At 46.4% G+C, this 26,986-nt stretch overlaps 1 protein-coding gene across 4 annotated transcripts in view; it reads right to left on the reverse strand.

The window, feature by feature from the left end:
• Positions 1-26,986, reverse strand: part of cfap54 (cilia and flagella associated protein 54) — a 443,819-nt gene that overhangs the window by 17,561 nt on the left and 399,272 nt on the right. For all 4 annotated transcript variants that reach the window (XM_068004603.1, XM_068004606.1, XM_068004607.1 and 1 more), the window contains 5 exons: positions 14,708-14,911; positions 10,762-10,857; positions 5,352-5,560; positions 3,094-3,264; positions 713-819 (listed from right to left, as the gene is read on the reverse strand). In XM_068004603.1, coding sequence (XP_067860704.1) covers positions 713-819; positions 3,094-3,264; positions 5,352-5,560; positions 10,762-10,857; positions 14,708-14,911 — 787 coding nt within the window. The remainder of the gene's footprint in view (positions 1-712; positions 820-3,093; positions 3,265-5,351; positions 5,561-10,761; positions 10,858-14,707; positions 14,912-26,986) is intronic.

A 26,986-nucleotide genomic window follows, 5' to 3' on the forward strand; every position in this document is an offset into this window, starting at 1 on the left:
CTATTTAAAAAAACCTCAGTCGTGCAATCCAGTTGTGAAGTCAGCATATTTGGGCACTCATGGAAGGAACGAGGAGATCCCAAAAAGCCTGCTTCACAGATGAGACCTGCAGATCACTGTGGATAGTATAAGGGTGTGGAAATGAGATTTTCGGTGTGGAAATCTCATTTCCACACCGAAAATCTCATTTCCACACCGTTCACCTGACGAAGGAGGAAGCCTCCGAAAGCTTGTGGAATTTAAAATAAATTTGTTGGACTATAACTTGGTGTTGTAAAATTGTTTACAATTGTCAACCCCAGTCCATCACCGGCATCTCCACATCACGATAGTATAAGGGAACAGCAAAATGCCCTCTACAGAATGGCGACAGACCACTGAATAGAGAGTCCAGCAAACAAGAAAGGCAATTTCAAAATTACTGCACCTCAACGTACAATTAACCTATGTAAAGGGCAAATTACTAACATATGCAAAATAACAGGACATTAATAATTTGTGCAGAAGAATAATTGCTCTTCAGTTTAGTAAAGTACTATTATATATCTCAATTAGCAAGAAGCAGGTTTCACATCGATAATTACGAGCAAAATAACGTATATTTATGTTTAAGATCATTTTCCTTCTATTGTGACAGTCTGGATAAAAACAAATTCACTGCTTTAGTAAAATATAACGCCAATATGTATTTACAAAAATATATTTTTAATACCGTTTTAAATAAATCCACTTGAAACCACAGAAAGCATTAGCCAATGTGCTTGTCTTGAGGCTGATCAGTGTAACAGGCTTTACATTGCACGAATACATAAGTAAGACCTGAATGACGTAAAAGAAAACACACAATTTTAAGTTAAAACATTTTTTTTGTTTTCCTTACTCATAGATGACATTTGCAATGTAATAACAAAATTACCCCTTTTAAATATTTTTAACTTATTTCTCCTCTGGAAACCACTATTCCCTGTGTGGGCTGGGCTGTGATAGTTTCCTACCAACTTCACGGCCATATATTTTACTGCATGCCACATGGCACAAGATGCCATTCAATCTGGGTGCAGCATTTTGGGACTTTTCCCTATATTGCCTGTAAGGGATTTAATTTTAATTCATGTAATTATATTGCTATAAAGGTGAAATTCAGCTTACAAAAGGCCACTTTGGTGCACTCTTGGACAAAAGAAACTTCCTTTCAACACATTAAAGAATGCCCAAAAAACATGTTCCAAATATGTCACTTTATTTAGTGAATTGTAGTGTTTGTGATGCCTGAATGCAAGTGATACTGTAGATTGTGTGGTGTTATTGTGGGACATGTTTGTGTATTTTCCTGGCGTGCTTTAAAGTGCCCTTTGCGACTTATGCCCAAATGCTTCCTTAGCAGGTGATGGCTGAGCCATCAGTTCAGCTGCTTGAGATTCCCAAAGCCAGCTATCTACACCCGTGACTACCCTGATGAAACTTCAGTGTCAGGAGACTCCTCTGCCGCAGTCAATGTGGTTTTATTGCTTTTTAGTGTGGCAACTCCAGGCAGGACAAGGTGCCACATTTGCTAACATTACTATTATTCTCCATGCAGGCCACTGCTGGGGCCATCTCCTCACTAAGCACAAAGATCTGCTTGAGTGTCGAATAGGGGTCTTTGAAACCCTTTCTAATGGCTGCACTTAAGGTTTCCCAAGACAGCCAAATGTGGCTTTGATTGTTTCTTGGATCTTGCACCACAAATCATTAATACCAGCAATGTTATCATTCAGGAGAGATGGTCCAACTGTGTCTATGGCCAGCCTTACTGAAGTCAATATTGCAATTGTCACTACTGAAGCTCTCTGCTCCATGGCAGACTCACTGATCACAATCATTCTTCCACCCTTACATTCCTATAGGCATAAAGTCAAAACTGTGCTCAACACATTCCAGGCACTCTTATCAACCTCAGTTGAAAGCAATGCACTAAGGATAGGATCAAGAGGCAAGTCATCAGGGGCATGCAGCACACAGGACCTCTATCTACAATGTGCTGGCCTGTCATCACTCCTACCTGACACCACCACCTCTGATGTTTATTTAATTGTGTGCCACCTCCGGAGTTCTCTAAATAAAGGCCATGCAATTTCTGCCTCTGGGCTTGGTATCAGTGTTTTTGCAAGGTGCCCTGGTTAGCGGTGCTGTATTGAGGTTTGCTGCAGACTTTCACCATCCTCTGTGAGAATGGATGGCATGTTAATGATCTGGCTATTATTTTGTCAATTTATGGCCTATTAATCACTTTTCCCTAAGAGTGCATGAAGACATAGGATATAACATTTGATGGACTGGATGGAATATGTGTTTTGGATGGTATGACGAGGTGTCGAATCTCTTCAACATCTGAGCCTTCCACTGCTCTATGCTGAAGAGCTCCATAATGTATTGCCCATATGGTGTTAATAAGTAGTCCTGGTATTGGCCCCACCTGTTCCTCTCCTTGTTTTGCTGTTCATGTAAATCTGACTTTTAAGACATACAGGGGTTTAATTTCCTCTGGAGTGAGAGAGTTGGCACATAGTGCTAGTGCCACCTCCATCCACATGGCACGAGAGATTTTTTTGGAGGCTTCCTCCCATGCATACCCAGCAGTTTATCTCTCCTCTGCTCTACTCCATTGAGGAGGGTTTGCAAGTTCAACTTATTGAAGCTGTGGCACTTCTCATGCCTCTGTGCCGTGCCCTTGTCCCTTCATTCTTGAAAAGTGGCACAAAAAGACTCACAAGACATCCGGTGAAGCTACCCGACAGTGAACCGAGTGAGCCAAGCACTTTGCTACTTACCTGCTGCTCTCCCAGCCTGCTACTGCAATCTTTACCCAGAATTGGCTTTTTAAAGACTGCACTTCAATTTTTAATCATCCCAGCACATTACTCCTGTTTTACACAGGACTTACACCCATGACTCCTCCAATGGATATGCAAACGAGCTTGTCCACAAAATTCTTGCGCAAACAGCTCTCCAGACCATCGGCAGCCACAACTCGTCGCATTGGCGCAAAGGTGGCGTAACTTACTATGTGGAATTTCAGGGCTTAAAACTGTAATTGGTTCACCTAGTTATTACCTTCTGGGTTTCACAACTTGTAGGAGGTGTTACCAGAGCTGGCAGGTACCACTGGACACGGACCTCTCTGGATGTGGAATTTACTGCTATGCTCATCTGGGGAGTAAGTTTACCAATGTAACTGTTCGCTGGCGATGTTACCATATATTCTCCAAAGACACTCGTATAAATCTGAAACATACAAAATTATTAATTAATGACCAATTAATAAAGACTTAAAGTTTGATGTCTGCTCATGTTCGCAATTTAGCATCAGGAAATTACCAAAATGGTAACATCAAGCACAGCCATCAATTGTTTTAGAACAGCTACAGTAATCTTAAAGAAGGCTGGAAGCAAGTTCTAGGAATCACAGGCCTCTTAGCTGGGGGTTGATTGAAGAAAAACATTGTTGTCTATTGAAGTGACAAATACCAAATGGCTTGTGATATAAATTCAATAAATATAAGTTGATGTGGGTTTATGATATGGCCGGGAATTTTCCTCAGAGCTACTGCCGCTCTGCCATGTACCTACACTGGAAGTACAGCATAAACTGTTTCGACCCCACTTCCAGTGAAGTTACAGCGGCAGCAGCTTCGAGGAAATTCCCAGCCCATGTCACTGAGGAGCATTTTATCAGATGCCAGTTACAACTGGCATCCACTAATACTACCTGTTTGGGCAATGACATTTTTCAGCTTACTGAATAATTTCAGCTTATTGGTTCGGGTCGATGGTGAAGTGAAAAAAAAAATTGAAAGGGTATTCAATGAACGGTGAGAAGGGGCTCGGGAATTGATGATGCCAGCTGTTGCCAACCAATACAGGAATGAACCATAGAAGCCAAGAAGGTTCCCAGGTTTGATCCGTAATCTATGCTGAGTTTGCTGATCTCAACTGGAGCAGGAGTAGACGCACTACAATTGGCCTCAGTATCCCTAGGTTAGAGAGGGGAAAATCATGTTTCCCACTCCTGTTTTCTACCCAGTGACCACTGTTGGAAGTTGGTATGTATGGACATCAGGTGATGATTGAAGCAGATTTGGCTATGATGCAAGCAGTCGAAGACTGTGTCAACATCTAGGTTTCCACATGAAGAATGGTCACTTTGACCAGAGGGCATCTGGCAGCCATGAAATAGTACCTCAGCAAGGAATCAAGACTTTCAGCGGGGAATCAAGTCAACACCTTCAGGAAGGAGGGGAGCAAATGGGAAAAAAGCAGAGTGGGGAAAAAGTGTTAATCAATAACAAGGCTTAGATTTTTCAGCTTATTTCAATAATGCTATTGATATTCTTCATTCTGAACTCATTTTCTTGAATATCATTAGGGGTGTACATTTTTCATTGGCTGTGTTTCATATTGTTCCAGACTGATTTTAGGAGATTTTGATAAATTTCCACGCCCGTTTCAAATGCAGGAGTTTATAGGCTCTAGGCGAATGCAACCGTGAAAATATACAATCCTAAATATCACTCATCCACTATTAAAAAACACATACACAACAAAAGTTGGGCTGCAGTATGCACAATTTAATTTTGCTGATAATGTCAAAAGCTTAAAAAGTGAAGCCTGGGGTCTTCATCTAAGATATCACCATTCTGACAGTGTGCTACAGTTTGTAAAATGCTTTAGTCAAATTTTTATTTTGCAGACTGTGAATGTAGGCTATTTAATTTTTCACTTGGAAAAGTCTGCAGTGCAGTTGACTCAAACACCTTCGAATCTGTCATCAGCTCTGGATGCCAATTCTGTGCGAGAATCTAGGAAATAAGGCAAGGCTTGGCGAGGATAACTTTTTAAATGATAGACTTTTTCAGGCTCCATGTTCATTTTAGGTTTTGTTGTCTTCCTTTAACATTTTAGCACAGAATGTTCAAATAAGTGTGCTTATTTGAAGCAATCTCTTCAAAACAGGGCATGAATTAGTGCGCTAAAGTCACTGTTAGCAGTATTTGTGCACAACTTTACCACAGCAGCTGAGAGTACTTGATAGGCTAGATTGTACAAGGCTAGTGGAGGTAACTAGTTTGATGGGCTGAATGGCCTTTTCTTAATCTATGCTATCTGATGTCACTGAGCATGACTATACAGCAAACAGTTATAATAAACTTCCTAAACAATATCAAATAACATTACAGGAAGGGCTAATGAGGCAGTAATATTTTTTATTACGTGACACTGAAAAATTATATAGCCCATAATGCCATAAAAGAAGCTCATTCTGGGAAGCCTTTGGAAAATTCACCACAAAATATTGCAAACATAAACTTCACCTCAGGGCGAAAGTCCGGGAATCTGAGACTCCTGTCAAATAGTTCATATAGGATTTTAGGAATACTCTCAACACAGCAACGAGTGTTATATGCAGGTAGGCAGACTGCTAAAAATTGATGCGTTACTCCCAGACGTAGACAAATGCCTGTGTTAAAAACAGGTGTATGAACTCCATTTTCAATTTCTTTTATAGCAGACTTCAAGAAATCTATATCAATTGAAAGAAAAAAATTTAAGGATTCAATTTTAAAATAAAAATTTAAAGTATCTGAAGGATTCACAACTAAAGATCCTTTGCTCCACAACAATAGCCTTATAATACACCCATGACTGTGGTGTCAATTGCTGCACTTTTGTAACTGTAATAAATTTTTACATTGCCCAGTTTTTAACCCATATTACTAACTGAATATTATACTCACCAGCCTCTTTGAACCAACAACACTCACTAATAGATGAGAACGTCAACATAAATGTAAAGTGTAGGGGCCACGTGATGCAATGAGTTAGTACACTGTCCATTTATGTTGTCAGTTTACCTCGAGGGTCTGGGCTTCAATCAAGCGAGAATAACGTCCCTTCTCTCTGCCAATAAGAAAAGAGTCCCTTATCTTGCCATGTGTAACCAAAAAGAGTGAATAATCTTAACCCAGGTCCGAATGGGAAAGGACATATTGTACAAAACTGCCCATTTTTTAGCCATCCCACTCATAGCTGGAGTGAACAATGAAAAATTTCACATTGATGCAATAAGGGTTGTTCTTCTGAGGCTGTGGCTAAGTCACTTTGTTGGGGCAGGGTGGAGAGAGTTTTATTTTGCACCTAACCCAAGTTATACTTGACCTGGAAGTGCTTGATACTGACAACTGATGGCACTAAAATAAAAATATTCACTGATAAGAAAGAAGTACTTAAAATTTATAATTAAAGTTAATTAAAAAAAAACTAGCCCAGAAATTGCACCAATTGAGTGCAGGGGTGCAATGGGCCTCAGGCAGTAGGACTCGTGCCTCTGAAAGTCAGAAGATCGTGGGTTCAAGCCCCACTCCAGAGACTTGAGCACAAAATCTAAGCTGACACTCCAGTGCAGTACTGAGGGAGTGCTGCACTGTTGGAGATGCCATCTTTTTGGGTGAGATGTGAAACTGAGGTCCCATCTACTCTCTCAGGTGGATGTAAAAGATCACATGGCACTATTCAAAGAAGAGCAGGGGGGTTTTCCCCGGTGTCCTGGCCAATATTTATCCCTCAACCAATATCACTAAAACAGATTATCTGGTCATTATCACATTGCTGCTTGTAGGAGCTTGCTGTGTGTAAATTGGCTGCTGCGTTTCCCTACATTAGAACAGTGACTACACTTCAAAAGTACTTCATTGGCTGTAAAGCACTTTGGAATGTCCTGAGGTCACTAAAGGCGCTCTATAAATGCAAGTCTTTCTTACTTGAATTTTGCCAGGCATTAGGGCAGAATCTGGATCCACCAGGCTTCCGTTCTATTGAAGGCAAACAAACAAAGAAATTGTGCTCGGGGGGAGGGGGGATAGGCACTTTTGATTCAGTAGTTTGGGACCATGTTGGGAGGCATTGCCAGGCTTCCCCAGGAATTTCACCCCAAGTGTCACTGATAGGCCATGTCTGCTGAGAGCAGATATGGGTTCTGTTGTGGGCCTATAGTTGAAACTGCAAATGGTAATCGATCTCAGATTGTCATTACTATAGGCATTGTAGGATTGAATATTTTTTGAAATGACTACCTTTCCTCACTGTCCGATCTAGGCCTCAGGTTCCCCCTCTTGGAGCCGCAGCGTGCTGCTCCGATTCCATCGTCTCTGTGGGTCAGGCACCCTAGTTCGCTGCTATAGGAGCTGGTGCCTGCCCCAATTATGTAAATTATCCCATCCCTGGACGAGGGAAGTGCCACTTCAAACGGTGTGTAATGTGCAAGGCACTATTTATTACCACGTAATGTCTGTGCTAGTTTTGTGTTCTATTATTTTCCTCCACATGTAATTGGTTTAAATTGGAGTTTGATTTTTATAATTTTGATACTCTGTTTGATATTTCCGTTCTCATTAAGGTGAGGGATGTAACCACTGGGGAATGGAAAAACTTTGATGCCAGCTTCAAATATTCCAAGGTTTGGTCAAATGCAACAACAACTTACATTTATACAGCACCTTTAATGTAGAAAAACATCCAAGGTGCTCCACAGAAGCGTAATTTGACAAAAGTGGACACCAATACAAAGAAGTAGATATTTGGAGGGGTGACCAAAAGTTTGGTCAAAGAGCTGGGTTTTAAGTAGGGCCTTAAAAGAAGAGAGGGAACTGGAATTTACGGAGGGAATTCCAGATCATGGGGCCTGGATGGCTGATGGCACGGCCACCAATGGTGGGACCAGGGGAGGGGTGGGGTGCACAAAAGGTGAGAGTAAGAGGAGGGGTGAGGCCATGGAGGACTTTAAACACAAGAATGAGAATTTAATTTCTGAGGCATTGGAGGCCCGGGAGTCAATGTAGGTTAGCAAAGGCATGGGTGATGGGTGAACAGGACTTGGTGTGGGAAAGGATACAGGCAGCATAGTTTTGGATCAGTTGAAGTTTACAGAAGGTGAACAATAGGAGACCAGTTAGGAGAGCAATGAAATAGTCGAATCTGGAGGTGACGAATGTATGGATCAGGGTTTCAGCGGAAGATGGGCTGAGGCAGGGGCTGAAGCAGGTGATGTTACTGAGGTGGAAGTAGGCGGTTTTGGGTTAGTAAGTACATGGAGTTGGAAGATCAGCTTGGAGTTGAATAGATGCTGAGGGTGCAAAGAGTCTGGTTCAGCTTCAGACAATGGTCAAGGAGGGGGTTGGAATCAGTGGTCAGGGTATGGAGTTTGTGGTGGGGCCTGAAGACAATAGCTTCAGTCTTCCCAATGTTTAACTGAATCCTTGGAGGCAGTTCCGGAGGTAATGGGGCAAGGTGGGAACAGAAGCCATTGCTGGAGATGCTCTGGCTATGATTGGATAAGTAAGAGTGAACCATGTGAGGATATTCTCACTGAGCTGGAGGAGAGACCCTGGAGGAGGATGGTGTGGTCGACAGTGTTAAAAGCTACAGAAAGGTCGAGGAGGATGGGGAGGGATAATGCACCAAGGTCACAGTCTCAGAGGATGTCATTTGTGGTTTTGATAAGAGCCGTTTCAGTGCTGTGACAAGGATAGAAACCTGACTGGAGAGATTCAAACATGGAGTTGCAGGAAAGATGGGCATAGATTTGGGAGACGACAACATATTCATGAACTTTGAAGGGAAGGTTGGGAATGGGGCAGTAGTTTTCAAGGACTGAGGGGTTGAGGATGGGGTTTTTTGAGGATTCAGTGATGATGGCGATTTTGAAAGTGAGAGGGACAGTATCTAAGGAAAGTGAACCATCTACAAAGTCAGATAACATGGGGGTCAGGAAGGGAAGTTGAGTGGTCAGTAGTTCAGTGGGAATGGATGGAGGGAGGCAGGAGTGGGTCCCACAACTAAACCGAGACCAGAGAGGGTATGAGGGGAGATAGGAGAGAAACTGGTAAAAGGCTCGGGTCAGGGTCCAGGGCAGGGGGGAGCCTGCAGGAAGATTTAGCTTGGTGGGCAAGGGGAAGGGGGAAGCAGCAGAAACTGCTGAACAGATTGTCTTAGTCTTATTGATAAATAAGTCCATGAGCCCCTTGCACTTGTTGTTGGAGGTGAGGGTAAAGAGGGCAGGGGAGAGGGGTTTAAGGAGACGGTTGGTAGTGAAGAAAAGAGGTTGGGAGTTATCTTTGCTCTCCTGGATGATCCTGGAGTAGTGTGCAGTTTTTCAGAGGAGAGTGCAGCCCAATAGCACTTGTTGTGATCCAGCCACATATGGTGATGCACGGCCAAACCAGTTGTGCTCTAGATTCACTCAAGTATGTGCCCCTTGGACTTAAGGGAGCGAAGATGGGGGTTATACCAGAGGATCAGCCGGAATGGGAAATTAAAAGTTTTGATGGGGACCAGGGCATCAAAGGTGGACATGAGGGAGTAGTTAAGCAGATTGATGGCTTCATATTATGGTGACCTACTAAGGTCATTGGAGCGCCTCCTGCACTGTATGCAGATGGGCGATATGTTGGTGGTGCTGGTGACCTCCTCTGCCACCTCGAGCCAGGCCTTCCTGGTGGCAGAGGCGGGCCGCTTCCTCCCGCCCGCCGGGTGGAAGATCTCTGTCCTCACCCTCCTCCTCACCCCATGTAGTGGTACCTGGAGTGAGGCATCATTAAACTGGGAGCAGCCTTCCCCATGGGCTGCTCCATGCTGTCATTTTTGCTATTTGTTGCAGCATCTGTCAGTGGAGGACTGCCCCTTTAAATAGAGCGCCTCCAGCTGACAGATCTTACTGCGCATGCGCAGCCCGCCCGACGCGCAGATCAGCAGCGGGGAACCCGGAGGAGCAGGTAAGTGGATCCAATTAGTGGTTTGTCTGCTACGATCGTGCGAGAAACCCACTAGTTTCACCGGGCGCGTGACTCACGCGCCCGATAGCCCCCCCGCCGAGAACCCGCAGCCCTGCTAACATCGGGCCCTATGCCTCTATTTATAAAGCCCATGATCCCGTATGCTTTTTTAACCGCTTTCTCAACCTGTCCTACCACCTTCAAAGATTTGTGCACATATACCCCCAGATCTCTCTGCTCCTGCACCCCCTTTAGAATTGTACCATTTAGTTTATATTGCCTCTCCTCATTCTTCCTGTCAAAATGTATCACTTTGCACTTCTCTGCGTTAAATTTCATCTGCCATGTGTCGGCCCATTCCACCAGCATGTCTACGTCCTCTTGAAATCTATTACTATCCTCCTCACTGTTTGCTACACTTCCAAGTTTTGTGTCATCTGCAAATTTTGAAATTTTGCCCTGTACACCCAAGTCCAAATCATTAATATATAGCAAGAAAAGCAGTGGTCCTAGTATCAACCCCTGGGGAACATCTCTGTATACCTTCCTCCAGTCCGAAAAACAACCGTTCACCACTACTCTCTGTTTCCTGTCGCTTAGCCAATTTCATATCCATGCTGCCACAGTCCCTTTTATTCCATGGGCTTCAATTTTGCTGTCAAGCCTATTATGTGGCACTTTATCAAACGACTTTTGAAAGTCCACATACACCACATCAACCACATTGTCCTCATCAACCCTCTCTGTTGCCTCATCAAAAAACTCAATCAAGTTAGTTAAACACGATTTGCCTTTAACAAATCAGTGCTGGCTTTCCTTTATTAATCCAATCTTGTCCAAGTGACTGTTAAGTTTGTCCTGGATTATCGTTTCTAAAAGCTATTTTTGACTTGGAGTTTGAAAATAGTCTCAAGATATCTATCAATTAATTAACGACAGATGTGTCTCCATCTACCTTCTTCCGGTTGCGCCTCAGCATCCGCAGTAGAATGGATCTTGGCATCAGGATGTTCTGGCACTTTACCATTCTCATTTTCAATTGGAGTTCTAACTAAAAAGATGTAAATGTACTAAATTAATTATCAAATTATCAACTATATTTGAATTCAAAAAGTAAATTATTTACTGTTAAATTTACTAATCACCATTGTTAGAATTCACGCACCATGGATACAGTAGCCAATCCAACCAGTATCCCTTTATCTGTTTGGCACTGGTAAACATATTGGGGCGGTGTGAGCCTGTTGACATACATACCAAATGACAAAACTAGGAAAAGCTGATAAACAGCTTTCAATAAGTTGACACAGCCCCCCAAAAATCTGACAACTCAAAAAAATACACAACTGAGAAACAGCTCTGAGAAGAGGTCTATGAACAAGACCACTGTTTCAAGGCAACTGAGTAAGATCAATTCCTTTTTATTACACCAGATTTCACGATTTTCATTAGTGTTTTAAGATCACATTCCACAATTCTGCATGTGTATATGCATGTGTGTGAGCGAGTGTCTGCCCGTGTGTCTTTGTGTATGTGTGCGGGTGTGTATGTGTCTGCATGTGTGTCTGCGCGCATCTGCGTGTGTCTGTATGTATGTGTTTGCGTGTATGTGTGCATGTGTGTCTGCATGTATGTGCACATGTGCCTGTGTGTATGTGTCTGCGTGTATGTGTGTGTCTGCATGTATGTCAGTGTGTCTGCATGTTTGTGTCTGCATGTATGTGTCTATGTAATTGTGTGTGTACGTGTGCGCTGGCTTGCATGTATGTGTCTGTGTGTCTGCATGTGTGCGTCTGCACGTGTGTGTATGTGTCTGCGTGGACGTGTCTGCATATGGGTGTGCATATGCACGTGTGTGCGCATCTGCGTGTGTGCATGAGATATGTCTGCATGTATGTGTGTCTGCATGTACGTGTGTATGTGTGTGTCTGCATGTGTGTTTGCATATGCATGTATGTGCCTGCGTGTGTGCATCTGCGTGTATGTGTGTGTCTGTATCTGTGTGTATGTGCGTGTCTGTGTGTGTGTATCTGTGTGTATGTGCATGGGTGTGCCTGCGTGTGCGTATCTGCGTGTGTGTGTCTGCACATGTGTGACTGCGCATGTGTGTCTGCATGTGTGTGTGTCTGTGCGTGTGTTTCTGCGTACGTGTCTGCGTGGACGTGTCTGCGTATATGTGTGTGTCCGTGTGTATGCGTCTGCGTGTATGTGTATGTGTGTGTGCATCTGCGTGTGCGTGTCTGTATCTGTGTGTATGTCTGCATGTGTGTGTCTGTCTGCATGTGCGTGTTCGCGTATGCACATCTGCATGTATGTGCATGCGTGCGCATGTCTGCGTGTGTGTCTGCGTGTATGTGTGTATGCATGTGTGTCTGCATGGATGTATCTGTGTATATGTGCATGTGTATGTGTGTGTGTGAATGCGTGAGTGCCTGTGCATGTGTCTGCATGAGTGTATCTGCGTGTCTGCACTTGCGGGTGTCTCTGTGTGTATGTGTCTGCGTGTGTGTCTGCATGTGCGAGTGTATCTGCATATGCATGAGTATGTCTGTATGTGACTGCATGTCTGTGTGTACGTGTGTTTGCATGTACATCTGTGTGTATGTGTGTGTCTGCATGTATGTGCGTGCATGAAGGTTTGTGTGTGTGCACATCTGCGTGTTTGAGTCTCCGTGTGCATGAGTGTGTGCTTCTGGATGTGTGTGTATGTGTCTGTGTGCATGTGTGTATGTGCATGTGTCTGCATGTGCGTGAGTGTGTCTGCATGTGCATGTCTGTGTGTATGTGTGTGCATGTGTCTGTGCATGTCTGCATGTGTCTGTGTATGTGTATCTGTCTCCATGTGTATGTGTGTTTGTGTGTACATGTATGTGTGCGAGTATGTTTGTGCATGTGTGTGCGTGTGTATGTGTGCATGTGTGTATGTGTGCATGCATGCGTGTGGATGTGTCTGTATCCATGTGTGTTTGCCTTTTTGAGTGTGTGTGCTTGTATGTGTGCATGTTCAAGTATGTCTGTATGTGTGTCTGTGTGTGTATATGTGCATGTCTGCATGTATGTGTTTGTGTATATGTGTGCACGTGTGTCTGTGTGCATGTGTGTTTGTACATGTATGTGAATGAATGTGTGTGCATGTGCATGCATGTGTCTGCATGTACGTGTGCATGTCCGCTTGTGTGCATGTATATGTATATGTGCGTGTGTGCGCCTGTGTGTATGTGCATGTGTGTGTGCATGTGTCTGCATCTACATATACGTGTGCGCTTGTGTGCGTGTGTCTGTGTGTGTGTGCGTGTGCTTTTGAGCGAGCAAAGGACAGACTCACACTCCCCTTCCTGCACATCCATTCTGTGAATAGTTTGTGTGTGTGTGTTGACATGAGGGCAGCAGAGGGCAGTGCACAGCAGCTGTTTGCTGAGGGGTTGCTCTATAAACCAACTTGCATTGTGCTGATTGAACTGGGCCCCTCTCCATCGCTCTGTGCTGGAGAACTGCCAGTGCTGCCCTGATGCTGTGCAGCTGAGGAAAGCAGCCTAAATAAACAGCCTTATGAACAGACTAATCTAAGGTAAAGTTATGAGTCTACATATAGCACCACAGTAAAACATAGAAATTTACCTTTAAGATTCGAGCATCAGCTTTGCTCAGCTGCTTTTCTGAGCATTGCACTTGTTTTATAATGGCTTACGTTAGTTGGACAGTTCTTATGGTGGAAATTACGGTATTTAGGACAAAAAATGTCTTCCTGACCTAAACCCTTCATTTACATGGCTGCTCTCGCTAGTGTGGGTGAATCGTAAATCCTCCCTCGCTCACTGCGGAATTTGGGGCAGAATTTAAATGAGGCTGGAACCAGCTGATCCTCTCTCCTCTCCAAATTCTGACCTCTTCAGTTCTGGTCAGAACTGCCACCTTGCCAGCGTTATCCACTGTCTGTGAGGCTCTAATAATAATTGATGTCATTCTGCCCGTAGCACCCTGCAGTGTCAGTAATTCCTAACTTGGTACGGTTGGGTACCCTGGGGGTGAATTTCCACCAGGCTCCTTGGGCTCGTCTGCCATTAACTTTGACGGAGGAGTCACAAAAACTGTGGAAAACCAGCCGTTATGAGAGACAAGCAGCCGCGGGGTAGTCTACCCCCTTAGGTCTACTGTGGTTGTCTATCCAGGTGTGTTTTCTCAACCCAAGGCAAATGTGGCTAGTCACAGTCTCACACTTTAGTTAAAATCATTTCATGCATCAATACGACTCTTCCATTTTGCCCAGTATTTAAAGCCTTCGGTGGGATGTTGGAACAGACTTGCTGAACCACTGTGGAGGCACCTGTTGTTTTAATGCAGATAATGTGTTGGGCAGGTCAGTGCCAAAGAGCATATTGTACAAGCAGGATCCAACTGGGGCATAGGTTTTTGGACACTAAGAGAATCAAGGGATATGGGGATCGGGGTTGAAGATTAGCCATGATCTTATTGAATGGTGGAGCAGACTCGAGGGGCCATATGGCCTACTGCTGCTCCTATTTCTTATGTTTTAATGCTATCGGGCCTGAGTACAGAACTCCACTTTATATACTAATGCCCTGGTTTGTTTTGCCTGCCTTATTTGCTGTTCATATGGTCATGTGGGGAGCATAGGATTAGCCCATGACAAAGCCATCCAACTTAAAGAATATAGATTTTCTTTCTGTTTCGATCTCTTCACTGAGACCCGTAATACAGCCATTTATAAAATCTCATCTACTTCTGTAAAGAGGTCGAAGACTTTACCAATTTTGTGAAATTGTGCTGCTCTCCTGAAGATGTTTAGAAAACTGTGTTTATCACATAGTATTCAAATTTCTACATTCCATTGGGCTCTTTTATCTGTCAGTCTCACTGAGAATAAATGCCAGATATCTTACCTGGAAGTAGATTGATGTTGTATAGCCTGCGAAGGTGGTTATTGTAACGTAGAAGGTGGACAGAGGTCAGTTTTTGTCCAGCCCTTCTATATGGTGCCATAATGTCTGCAGTTTTGACTGGTTCTGATCTGTTGTACGTCTGTTCCTCTTCTTCCACTTCTTCTCCTTGTATGGTACATAAGCTCAGCAACAGTTCATTGTTTTCTACAGCAAGATCACATGCAACAAAAATTATGAACTTTATGAAAGGAGTCAATTGAGAATTTAGCATTCTTTCGATCATTGTAAGTAGTTGATTATATTGTTTAAAGAATTTTTCTAAAATAAATTTGGAAAAATATTTCCTAAAAAAAAATCACTTTATATATTTGTTATAAAATAACTTTGGAGTAAGCACTTTAAATTAAGCTTGCAGCAATGTGCATGTGAAGAATGATGGTGGGTGAGTAGGGGAGGATTATGAGACTTCTCTTTTTCTTCGAGCCTGGCAACCGATGGGGAGAGGGGTAGGTCCCTATTCTGAAGTCGGAGAACCGCTGTTAGTGGCTCAGCTCAGGCCCAGCTGAGTGACTTCAGCTGGATTCTCCTCTTGCTGGTGGAGTAACAGTGGGGGCTCAGTTGACCTGCAGGGTGTTCTCCCGGCAGGATCCCCGCTATCAAGCAATGTCCATCACTGCCTTGCAGGAAAATCGATGCAGTGCTGTTGCGGCACTCAAAGAGACAGTGAGGATTTAGGAGCAGAAGAGCCCTGAAAAGGAAAGATGACATTTTATTTTAGGCCTTGGTCTAGGCCAAGGTAGGTACGTTTTTGGAGCCAATATGCAGGCAGAGGAGTTCATTATCATACTATGGTACAACACAGAAGGAGGCCATTCGGCCCATTGTGCCTGTGCCAGCTCTTTGAAAGAGCTACTCAATTAGTCCCACTCTCCTGCCCTTCCCCATAGCTCTGCAAAATTTTCCCTTTCAAGTACTTATACAATTCCCTTTTGAAAGTTATTATTGAATCTGCTTCCACCGCCCTTTCAGGCAGCGCGTTCCAGATCATTACAACTCGCTGCGTAAAAAAATGTTTCCTCATGTCTCCTCTGGTTCTTTTGCCGATCACCTTAAATCTGTGTCCTCTGGTTACCAACTCTTCTACCAGTGGAAACAGTTTCTCCTTATTTATTCTATCAAAACCCTTCATGATTTTGGACAAGTCAATCAAATCTCCTCTTAACCTTCTCTGTTCTAAGGAGAACAACCCCAGCTTTTCCAGTCTCTCCACATAACTTAAGTCTCTCATCCCTGTTACCATTCTAGTAAATCTCTTTTGCACCCTCTCTAATGCCTTGACATCCTTCCTAAAGTGTGGTGCCCAGAATTGAACACAATACTCCAGCTGAGGCCTAACCAGTGTTTTATAACGGTTTAGCATAACTTTATGGGGATTATACTGGATAACCCCTGAAACCGGGCATAGAGGTTCCGGTGCGCAATTAACCTGCGTCCGGTCGTTGAGATGCAGGCAGCACGTAATATTCGTGCTGCCTGGTGATTTACCTGATTGCTGCGTCCAACCAGGTCCACCTGCGCTGTTGAGTGGCTGCTCACCAACATGGGGCCCCGATATCGCGAGTGGCTAGCACCACTTAAAGGCAGCCTGCACCTCTTAAAGGGGAGGTGCAGTGTGTCTGCAGGAAGTGGTGGAAGTCAATGGTGAAGTGAATCTGTGTTGCAATATAGTGAAGGATCGTGATGATGGGAACTCTGGAATTTTTAATGAGCAACAAATTCAAAGCTCAAAGTTTGTGGGACTCTGATATTTTCAAAATTTAAGATATGGGTCTGAATGGAGGTCAGAAATCACACACACAAAACACAGATGCAGGTCCCGTCCTTATGTTTACCAACTGTTGAGTTCCTTCAAAACATTGAATAAAGGTTGCTCAACACCACACCCTCCATCACCCACCTACCAACAAACACTTTCAATCAGATGCACATTACCACTGTTGCAAGCCGCACACCCACGACTCACAGGTCACATACGCTGGCAACTATTCAACCATGACAGCCACATCACCCAAACATCTCGCAGGACACTCACCGACACACAACCCACTTTCTTGCAAGAGAAGGTGGCGCATAACAGGAGGCAGCAAGAGGCAGTGGCTCCATGGCTCTCCTCTCAGGATGACAGCATTCCTGTCCCACCCCTGCCACTCTGCCAGTGCCCTTGCTGTAGCCTGTCAGCTAGCCTGCCCACTCCCTGTAGGCCACTGAAACTTTATTATAAGAACATAGGAAGAGGAGTAAGCCATTTAGCCCTCGAGCCAGTTTCGCCATTCGATGAGATAGATCATGGCTGATCTGTGACCTAACTCCATTTCCCTTAATACCTTTGGTTAACAAAAATCTATCAATCACATATCACATTAACAATTGAGCTAGCATCAACTGCCATTTGTGGAAGAGAGTTCCAAACTTCTACCACCCATTGCATGTAGAAGTGTTTCCTAACTTCACTCCTGAAAGTCCTGGCTCTAATTTTTAGGCTATGGTCCCCTCGTCCTAGTATTCAAATATAGGAGACCTCCAAAATCAGGTACAAATGCACCAGCAGCCAGAAGCAATAATCCAGCAATTAGCCTGCACGATCTCTTTAAATAACGCTGGTGGGGGGGGGTCCTCCATGCCGTTTAAGACCTGTTCAGCTGTGCGATGTTGGCTGGATCGTGGAATTCCAAAATCACATCCGTCCCTTTAAATCAGCATTGCACACTGATCTACCGCATAATCTCCCTAATTTACATGCTGCCGGCGTTCGTTAAGTGCACTTGAGCAAACGGCTTTACGAATATGGAAGTGTGCGTGCTCATCTTGGACGCCATTTTGGGTCCTTAGGCGTCTGCGTAGCGCCTTAGCCCCATTAAGTCTTATATCAATGGAACTGATCATCATAAAAACGTAAGAACATAAGAAATTAGGAGCAGGAGTAGGTCATACGGCCCCTCGAGCCTGCTCCGCCATTCAATAAGATCATGGCTGATCTTTGACCTCAACTCCACTTTCCCTTCTGATCCCCATATCCCTTAATTCCCTTACAGTCCAAAAATCTATCGATCTCAGTCTTGAATATACTCAATGACTCAGCATCGACAGCCCTCTGGGATAGGGAATTCCAAATATTCACGACCCTCTGAGTGAAGAAATTCCTCCTCACCTCATCTTATCCTGAGACTATGGGGGAAAAGTTGGATAAGGGTCAGTTTCGGGTGGGGGTAGCGCGATGTGTGAGCACCCCGCGCCTGAAGGACCCTACGCAGGCAGCATGTGAACTTCATGCTGCCTGCTGCTTACCATGATATCTCTTCAGCCAGTGCAACCTGCGCTGCTGAGAGGCTGCACGGAGAATAAGGAAGTTGGAAATGGGACGTGCACAGCGTATGTCATCAACAGCCTGCACCTCCAAAAGGTGCAGGTGCACATTTCAAATGGCAGGTACACAGTTCACTTGCAGGAGGGAAACATGGCCACAAGAATAGCTGGACAGGCACGAGAGAGGGCTCCATGCTTCTTTCATGATGCTCTGGAGGCCCTGGTGGAAGGCATGGACGAAAGGAGGGCCAACATGTACCCACAGGGTGGCCGGAGACCCTCCAGACTGCAGCTCCACAGGCTTTGGCAGAATGAGGCGCAGGAAGTAAACGCCAGGAGCATTGCACCACCATTGCATCAATGATTTGACAAGAGTGGTCGAGGTGAGTGAATACAAATGTCAAGTGGCACATCCTACCAACTATGCCACTGCTCCACGCATCACACTCCCTGTCACCCACCTACCAACAAACACTGCCCATCCATACGCAATGCTGCACTCGGCATGCTGCATCTCACCCACTCATAGTACCACACTTGCAGGCCGCACAACCACCTGAAGGGTTCTCAAAATTCCCACATTTTTCATATCATCAACAAGGATATGACTTTTGGACTTTTATGGCAGAGGACCCAACTGCTGGGTTAAATGTGGAACCCTGCAGACAGGAGGTTAGGCCCATGAGGGCCTGGGACTTGACATGCCCGGGCTTGTTGGGTGCAGTGTGGATTGTTGCCTGAAACCTGACAACGAGAGGAGACAGAATACGCATTCTTCCCTTTAAAACAATCAACCCAGAGAAAGACTTCATCTTACACAAAACTAAAGCCCATCAAAACCTTGCATAAATAATCACTACTAACTACTAAGGCAAGAAGGCAACAATGGAACAATAATGCGAGCCCATCAAGAATTCACATATACAATGGCTTTCAGTTCAAGACTAGTTACGGGGACAGGAAGGCAACGATAAACATTATGCAAGCCCATTAAAAACAATGAGGCAACCGCCCCAAAACCAGTTAAGGCAAAAAACTATAATCACCTGAAGAAGCCCAGGCGCTCAGATAAGAAATTCGAAATATAGTATAACTGGGCCACCAGTTACAAAGGGGGCAGGTTGTAAGCAAGTTTTAAGCAGTTGTAAAAGGGTTTTAAGCAGGTTGAGGCAGAGTTTAAGCAGGGAGAGATAGCTGAGCCAAGCAGAGGAAGGAGATCCGGAGGTTCGCAGGCCCGCAGGCAACATCACGGCGAGGGACACGGTGTGGCAGGCTCAACCGATGACAACAAGGCCGCAACCGTAGCCGTCCACGAAGATCGTCCACCCACAACCGCCCCTTACCGCATCAGCGGACTCCACCCAACTGAAGAACCTTCACAGATTCCACAGACTAGGACCACGTGGGGACAGCAGGCCCCAAAGGACACAAAGAGCGTACCCCAAAACTGCAACCGGCTTACCTGGCTGGATTTCGAACTATCAAGGAACCCTGGTTGGTAAGCATGATCCCTGACCTAGAATCATAGAATCATAGAAGTTTACAACATGGAAACAGGCCCTTCGGCCCAACATGTCCATGTCGCCCAGTTTATACCACTAAGCTAGTCCCAATTGCCTGCACTTGGCCCATATCCCTCTATACCCATCCTACCCATGTAACTGTCCAAATGCTTTTTAAAAGACAAAATTGTACCCGCCTCTACTACTGCCTCTGGCAGCTCGTTCCAGACACTCACCACCCTTTGAGTGAAAAAATTGCCCCTCTGGACCCTTTTGTATCTCTCCCCTCTCACCTTAAATCTATGTCCCCTCGTTATAGACTCCCCTACCTTTGGGAAAAGATTTTGACTATCGACCTTATCTATGCCCCTCATTATTTTATAGACTTGTATAAGATCACCCCTCAACCTCCTACTCTCCAGGGAAAAAAGTCCCAGTCTATCTAACCTCTCCCTATAAGTCAAACCATCAAGTCCCGGCAGCATCCTAGTAAATCTTTTCTGCACTCTTTCTAGTTTAATAATATCCTTTCTATAATAGGGTGACCAGAACTGTACACAGTATTCCAAGTGTGGCCTAACTAATGTCTTGTACAACTTCAACAAGACATCCCAACTCCTGTATTCAATGTTCTGACCAATGAAACCAAGCATGCCGAATGCCTTCTTCACCACCCTATCCACCTGTGACTCCACTTTCAAGGAGCTATGAACCTGTACTCCTAGATCTCTTTGTTCTATAACTTTCCCCAACACCCTACCATTAACGGAGTAGGTCCTGGCCCGATTCGATCTACCAAAATGCATCACCTCACATTTATCTAAATTAAACTCCATCTGCCATTCATCGGCCCACTGGCCCAATTTATCAAGATCCCGTTGCAATCCGAGATAACCTTCTTCACTGTCCACAATGCCACCAATCTTGGTGTCATCTGCAAACTTACTAACCATGCCTCCTAAATTCTCATCCAAATCATTAATATAAATAACAAATAACAGCGGACCCAGCACCGATCCCTGAGGCACACCGCTGGTCACAGGCCTCCAGTTTGAAAAACAACCCTCTACAACCACCCTCTGTCTTCTGTCGTCAAGCCAATGTTGTATCCAATTGGCTACCTCACCTTGGATCCCGTGAGATTTAACCTTATGTAACAACCTCTCCTAGTTCAATTTAGTTAGGTTTTGGGGGTGGGACAAGGGTAAGGGGATTAGTAGCGTGATTTTCCCTCGTTATGCCGTGTGTTCCCCATTCTTAACTAAGTGTACTTTTGTAGGTCTGTATAATCTCAGTGTAATCCTAATGTTATAAGTTCATTTGTGACTTCAATAAACCGAGTTTTTCTTGCACCAAAACCAGTTGTCTGCTGCACTTTGTCACAACCCCCAAATAAGTTCAAGGTCTAGAACCCAGGGAGTGGGAGCGATTCGAACCGCTCAGAAGTCAGAGGTGAAGCTGACACACAACACCATCCCCTACAGAATGGCAACCCAGAAGGGACCTTGGCAAAAGGGATGCGATGCAGTGGACACTGATTTGGAAGAGAGAACTCTAATGGAAGAGAGGATTTCAGATATGTGTTCCATAAGGTGAATATGGAAAAAAAAATGGGTCACTAATCTGTTAAAGGCTGGGTGCCCGGTAGATGCTGCAGCTAAATGGACAGAAGGGAAGGATCATAAAAAATCCATAGAAAAGGCAGTCTGGCTGATGTGCTTCAAGAAACAGATCCAGCTTTTGGACAGGCTCGTTGAAGCACAGGCAGCTGAGATTCGGGAGTCAGCCCTGGAAGTCCAAACAAAGGCCCTAGCAGGGGAGAAGTTACTGTTAGCATTGCAGGCTCTGAACCAGGAAAGGGTGCAGTTAGTGGGGGAGCATAAGACCCGACAGGAATATTTACAGTGTCAGGTCACCGAGGCCAAGAACAATGGGCTGAGGTTGATGGAAAAGAATGCCCGCCTAGCAAGACAAGTAAGAGAGCAGGAGGAGAAAGTAAAAGGCTTACAGGCAGTCTATAAGATAGTGAGCGCACAGGGGTTGGAGGACGCAGACCATGGCCCCTGCCAGAAGCAGATCGAGAGTCTGGACCTTGCTCTAAGGACGGCAAAAGGCATGGTGTGCCTCCTAAGCCCGAGGGCAGCCCAGGTGGACTTCACAGAGAACCTGGGGAGAACGGTTCAGACACCACAGGTAGTGCCAAGGGACGACCTGGTTGAAGAGTTGGAGGGCCCACGACCACCACCCGTAGCCCCAAGCTTTAGCGAAATCTGGCAGGAGCGGGGGGTGGAATTAGGGGCAGAAGCTGAGGAAGAAAACCCCCAGCAAGAGAGGCTGGGACCAGGCCCGATGTGCCTGACCTGGCAGCAAAGGTTTGGCCTGCCCACTGATAACGGGGATGAGGGACCCCTCCAAAACCAGTTCGTAGTTCCCCACGGCACCCAACAGCTGAGGGCCATGGTAAGCATTTAACTAAACTTGCGGCAAATGGGGACCCCTCGGTCCACTTCAGGGAAGTGGAACAAGCAGCATCAACGAGTGCAATGATGCTGAACAGGCCAAAAAGCTGCTATTCTCCCTGGAGAGGAAGCTCTTCCAATCCCTCTCTGACCAATGTAAGATGGGACAGTGTGATTATGGGGAGCTCAAGGGGGAAGTTCTTGAGGCCCTGGGGATGAATGAGGGAAGTCCTTTCTCCCGGGTGGAAAAAAACAGTGCAGCTCGTAGGAGAACCCCCGCAGGCTTTTGCAGACAGGTTGTGGCCGGTGTATAGGAGCGCATGCAGTGTGACGCCTAACCGGGATAACCTGGACCAGGATCAGCGGGCCCACTGGCTCCGTTGCCTGGTGGCAGACAGCTTGCCACAGGTCAGGGCCGCGGCAGGAATGTGATTTGACCCAAAGAATCCCCTGACTACCAAACTCACAGTGATCAGACAATTGACCATAGCTTACCGTAATGGTAAAGGAACCGATGCACACCCACCAAAAGGGAAAGTGCATGAAATGAAACCCGGCCAGGGTAGGAAGGAGTGGCATCAGGAAGGGAATAACCCTTCCAGCACAAAGCTCAACTGTTATGGGTGTGGGAAGGATGGACACCGGAGGAAGGAGTGTAAGAATCCTTGGAAAGATAACAAGGGAAAGAATTCCTCAACCCCAGCCCAAAAGGCAGAGACAGGAATCCCTCCCGCCACGGTCGAGTCATTTTTGGACGCCACGAGAACTCTATTGACTGGCCCAGGGAAGGTAGCAGCCACCACCGGCGCTCTGACCCCATCAGCCCCATCTAACCCACAACCCTGACTAGAGCCAGCGCAGCCTGTTTACCTGTGTTCCCTTACCTACGACTTATGGAAGAGACCCATCGTTGAGATGGAGGTAGAAGAGGTGAAGGGGACCTATCTGTTGGACACGGGAGCATCATGTACCGTGATCCATTCAGCTAACCCCATCACCTCACCTCTATCTAACGGGGTCCCATACAGTCTGTCAGGATTCACAGGTAAAGAACAGGCTGGCTCATTTTCCATCCTGCTGACCATTCATTTAGGAACACTCCGCTCTAAGTGGACCTGTATCCTAATGAAGTGGGAAATGGAGGGTGGAAAAGGGATCCTGGGAGCCGACTTTATTGTAGGCCACGGGATCCTAGTGGATTTGAGGAATCACTGCCTGTGGGGGGCAAATACAGGAAAGGAAGGCGGAGTAGTAGTCATCCCAGGGAAACAGGGGAAGGGGACCCTGTGCACCATGAAGCCTAAAGAGGGTTACAACCTCGAACTCATGGTCAGTAATACCCCAAGGGAGTTCCAGGCATTTGTGCGAGCCCACCTAGCCACATTTGCCACACACAAACACGACTGTGGGGGGGTCAATGGGTTCGAGGTCAGTGTAGATGGGGACCCTATGGCCCGACCACAAAAGCAATATAACTTCCCAGGGAAGCGGAGCCAGACATGGAAGCAGCCATGTTCTCCTTAGTGCAACAGGGGGCCCTGAGACTGATAGCCACCCACGTGAACTCTCCACTGTAGCCGGTTAGAAAACCGGACAACTCCTGGAGGGCCACAGTGGACTATCGGGTGCTCAACAGTAACATCCCAGCCTGTGCACCCACGGTAGCAGCAGTTGCCGACCTGATAGGAAGTATCCCAGCATCCGCAACCACTTTCACGGTGCTGGATATCTCCAACGGGTTTTGGTCCATCCCTTTAAGGAGAGAGGATCAGTACAAGTTTGCCTTTACCTTTAAAGGGCAACAGTACACCTGGAACTGTCCGCCTCAGGGCTTCCACAATAGCCCCAGCATTTTCCACCAATTCATGGCAAACAGTTTAAAGGGCTTCAGCCAGCCCAGGCAGCTGGTACAATACGTGGATGACCTGCTCCTATTCACCGATTCGAAAGAGGAGCATGGCCCACTTCTGGCCGAACTGCTGGAACTGCTCGGGCAGGAAGGTTTTAAAGTGAACCCAAAGAAAGCGCAGATCGGCCAGCAGGAGGTGAAATTCCTGGGCCTGACAATACACGCTGGGGAAAGGGCCATAGATAAAGCTAGAAGGGAAGCAGTACAGGAGTCACCAGTCCCCAACCCAGTCACGGGAGTGAGATCGTTTCTAGGGCTAACCGGGTACTGCAGAGATTTCAGTGAGGACCACGCGGCCACAGCAGCCCCTCTGCTCCGACTCCTGCATAAAGGAGTGGAGTGGGTTTGGGATGAGGGGTGCCAGGCAGCATTTGTCAGGCTCAAGAAACATCTGCAGACCGCACCAGCTCTAGGGGCCATAGATGGAGGGGAAGAGTTCTTCCTGGAGGTAGCAGCCAGTGGGGACAGCCTGGAGTGCTGTGCTGCACCAAGAGCGACATGGCAAGCTGAGACCGGTGGTCTACTCCTCCAGGATACTCACAGATGTGGAGAAAAGCTACTCCAATTGTGAAAGGCACCTCTTGGCCACACACTGGGCCGTGAAAAGATCGCTGATCTTCACAGGCACCTCTCCCATCACCCTCCTCTCCCATCACACGCCCACCCAGATGCTCCTGGATGGGAGAATCAAGGATGGGACAGTGACAGTGCCCGCATTGCTCGCTGGACCCTGCTTCTCTCACAGATGGACCTGAAAGTAAAAGGGCTCTGCGAGCCAAAGATCGCAGCTAACCTGGTATATCCTGGAACAGCCCACCGGTGTTCAATAGAAGGGGTTTGGGAAGTAGACATAGGTTTACGAGCCGGGATACATCCCACAGGCCGTGAAATCTATGTGGATGGCTCCAGCACAGTATCTGTTGGTGAGCGACTCACAGAGTGTGGAGTTTATGACCCAGCAGCAAACCTTGCCCTGGGTCATAAACTCAGCACCATGAGCACCCAGTTGGCTGAACTATCCACAATAGTGTACGTGGTTACATACCCCGAGATCTTCCCCACCCCATACACGATTTGCTCAGACAGCACGTTCACATGCAATTCATGTACGGAGTACCTGGCCATTTGGTCCCGCCACAGATACACCTCCGCTGATGGGAGACCCCTCACAGTGAAACCATTGCTGGAGAAAATCTTAGCAGCAGTGGGGGAGGAAGGGGAGGTTTTCATCCATAAAGTGAAAGCCCATTCCTCCGCAGAACCCCGGAGTGAGGGCAACCGGCAGGCCGACATGCTAGCTAAGGAGGGTGCCCGCATAGGCACTTTCTGGGACCCATATGGGTCCTGTCCCATAGCAGCAGTCACGGGTAGGAATGGGACACAGGGGAATGCAGGAATAGCTTTAACACCGGACCTTAAGACGGTCCAAACCCAAGACCCCGTCCTCAAGGCAGTCCTCAGTGCAGTGGCAGAAGGGAAAAGGGTAGAGGGCCCTTGCAGCACAGCAGCCCTCTCTGTAAAAGAAGGCATGCTGTTTAAGGGAGAGCAATGGGTGGTACCGCAGCAGCACAGGAGGGAATTCCTTCAACTGGCCCATGAGGGTCCAGGAGCGGGGCATCCCGGGCCTGAGACCACATGACAGCGGGTGGACCAGGCAGGAAGGTGGCCAGGACTCAGGGAAGATGTCCGCGAGTTCTGTGCCAGCTGTCTGGTGTGTGCTGCTAACAACCCTGGCCCCCACAAAAGGAAGGTACCTATGGGACACATCAGGAGGGTAGAGGGACCATGGCAGTCGATCCAGGTCGACTACATCGGGCCCTTACCCACCGCCCAGGGAGGCTGTAAGTACTGCCTAGTCCTGGTGGATGTGTTCACAAAGTGGGTAGAAGCCTTCCCCTGCCGAACAGCCACAGCTCTGAGTACAGCCAGGATCCTGGTCAGGGAGGTGTTCTCACGATGGGAGCTCGGGTTGAAGACTCACCAGCCAGAAAACTCCCACCAGCCAGAGTCCCTAGAAGGTCGCCACGAACACCATGGCCAAAGAAACCGTGGTCATCGGCTCCCCAGTTTAAAAGGGCAGCCCCTCAAGTCAGGGATCGATCTGAGGACAGAGGTCCCCAGCCAGCAACCGCAGGCTGCGAAGGACCAAAGTTTCAGGATTTTTAAGAAAGACTTTTATGTGATGTTTTCTTTTAATAAAGATGTATGTGCACCAAGTGAGGTGTTGGACCCTCTCCATGTTTGGATGTATGTCAATAACTGTATTTTTGCCTATGCATGCTTACGTACACCACATTTTTAGAGAATGGGGAATGTATGTGTCATGAGATCTTAGATAGGTAATTGCAGGGGAAGATTGACTTTGGAGGGTCGGGAATTTTGCTCACCTTTTACCAGTATGATACTTCAAGCAAGGTTTAAATATCACAGGGGAGACTGAAGGGTTCTCAAAATTCCCACATTTTTCATATCATCAACAAGGATATGACTTTTGGATTTTTATGGCAGAGGACCCAACTGCTGGGTTAAATGTAGTAACCTGCAGACAGGAGGTTAGGCCCATGAGGGCCTGGGATTTGACATGCCTGGGCTTGTTGGGTGCAGTGTGGATTGTTGCCTGAAACCTGACAACGAGAGGAGACAGAATACGCATTCTTCCCTTTAAAACTATGGCCTTTAAACAGCCACCCAACCTCAAACAGACCATCGTTCGCAGCAAATTACCTAGCTTTCAAGAGAACAGCGTCCACGACGCCACACAACCCTGCCACGGTAACCTCTGCAAGACATGCCAGATCATCGACACAGATACCACCATCACACGAGAGGACACCACCCACCAGGTGCATGGTTCATACTCCTGTGACTCGGCCAACGTTGTCTACCTCATACGTTGCAGGAAAGGATGCCCCAGAGCATGGTACATTGGCGAGACCATGCAGACGCTGCGACAACGGATGAACGGACACCGCGCAACAATCGCCAAACAGGAGGGTTCCCTCCCAGTCGGGGAACACTTCAGCAGTCATGGACATTCATCCACCGA

The sequence above is a fragment of the Heptranchias perlo genome, chromosome 24 (genome assembly GCF_035084215.1).
Source record: "Heptranchias perlo isolate sHepPer1 chromosome 24, sHepPer1.hap1, whole genome shotgun sequence".
Lineage (NCBI taxonomy): Eukaryota > Metazoa > Chordata > Chondrichthyes > Hexanchiformes > Hexanchidae > Heptranchias > Heptranchias perlo.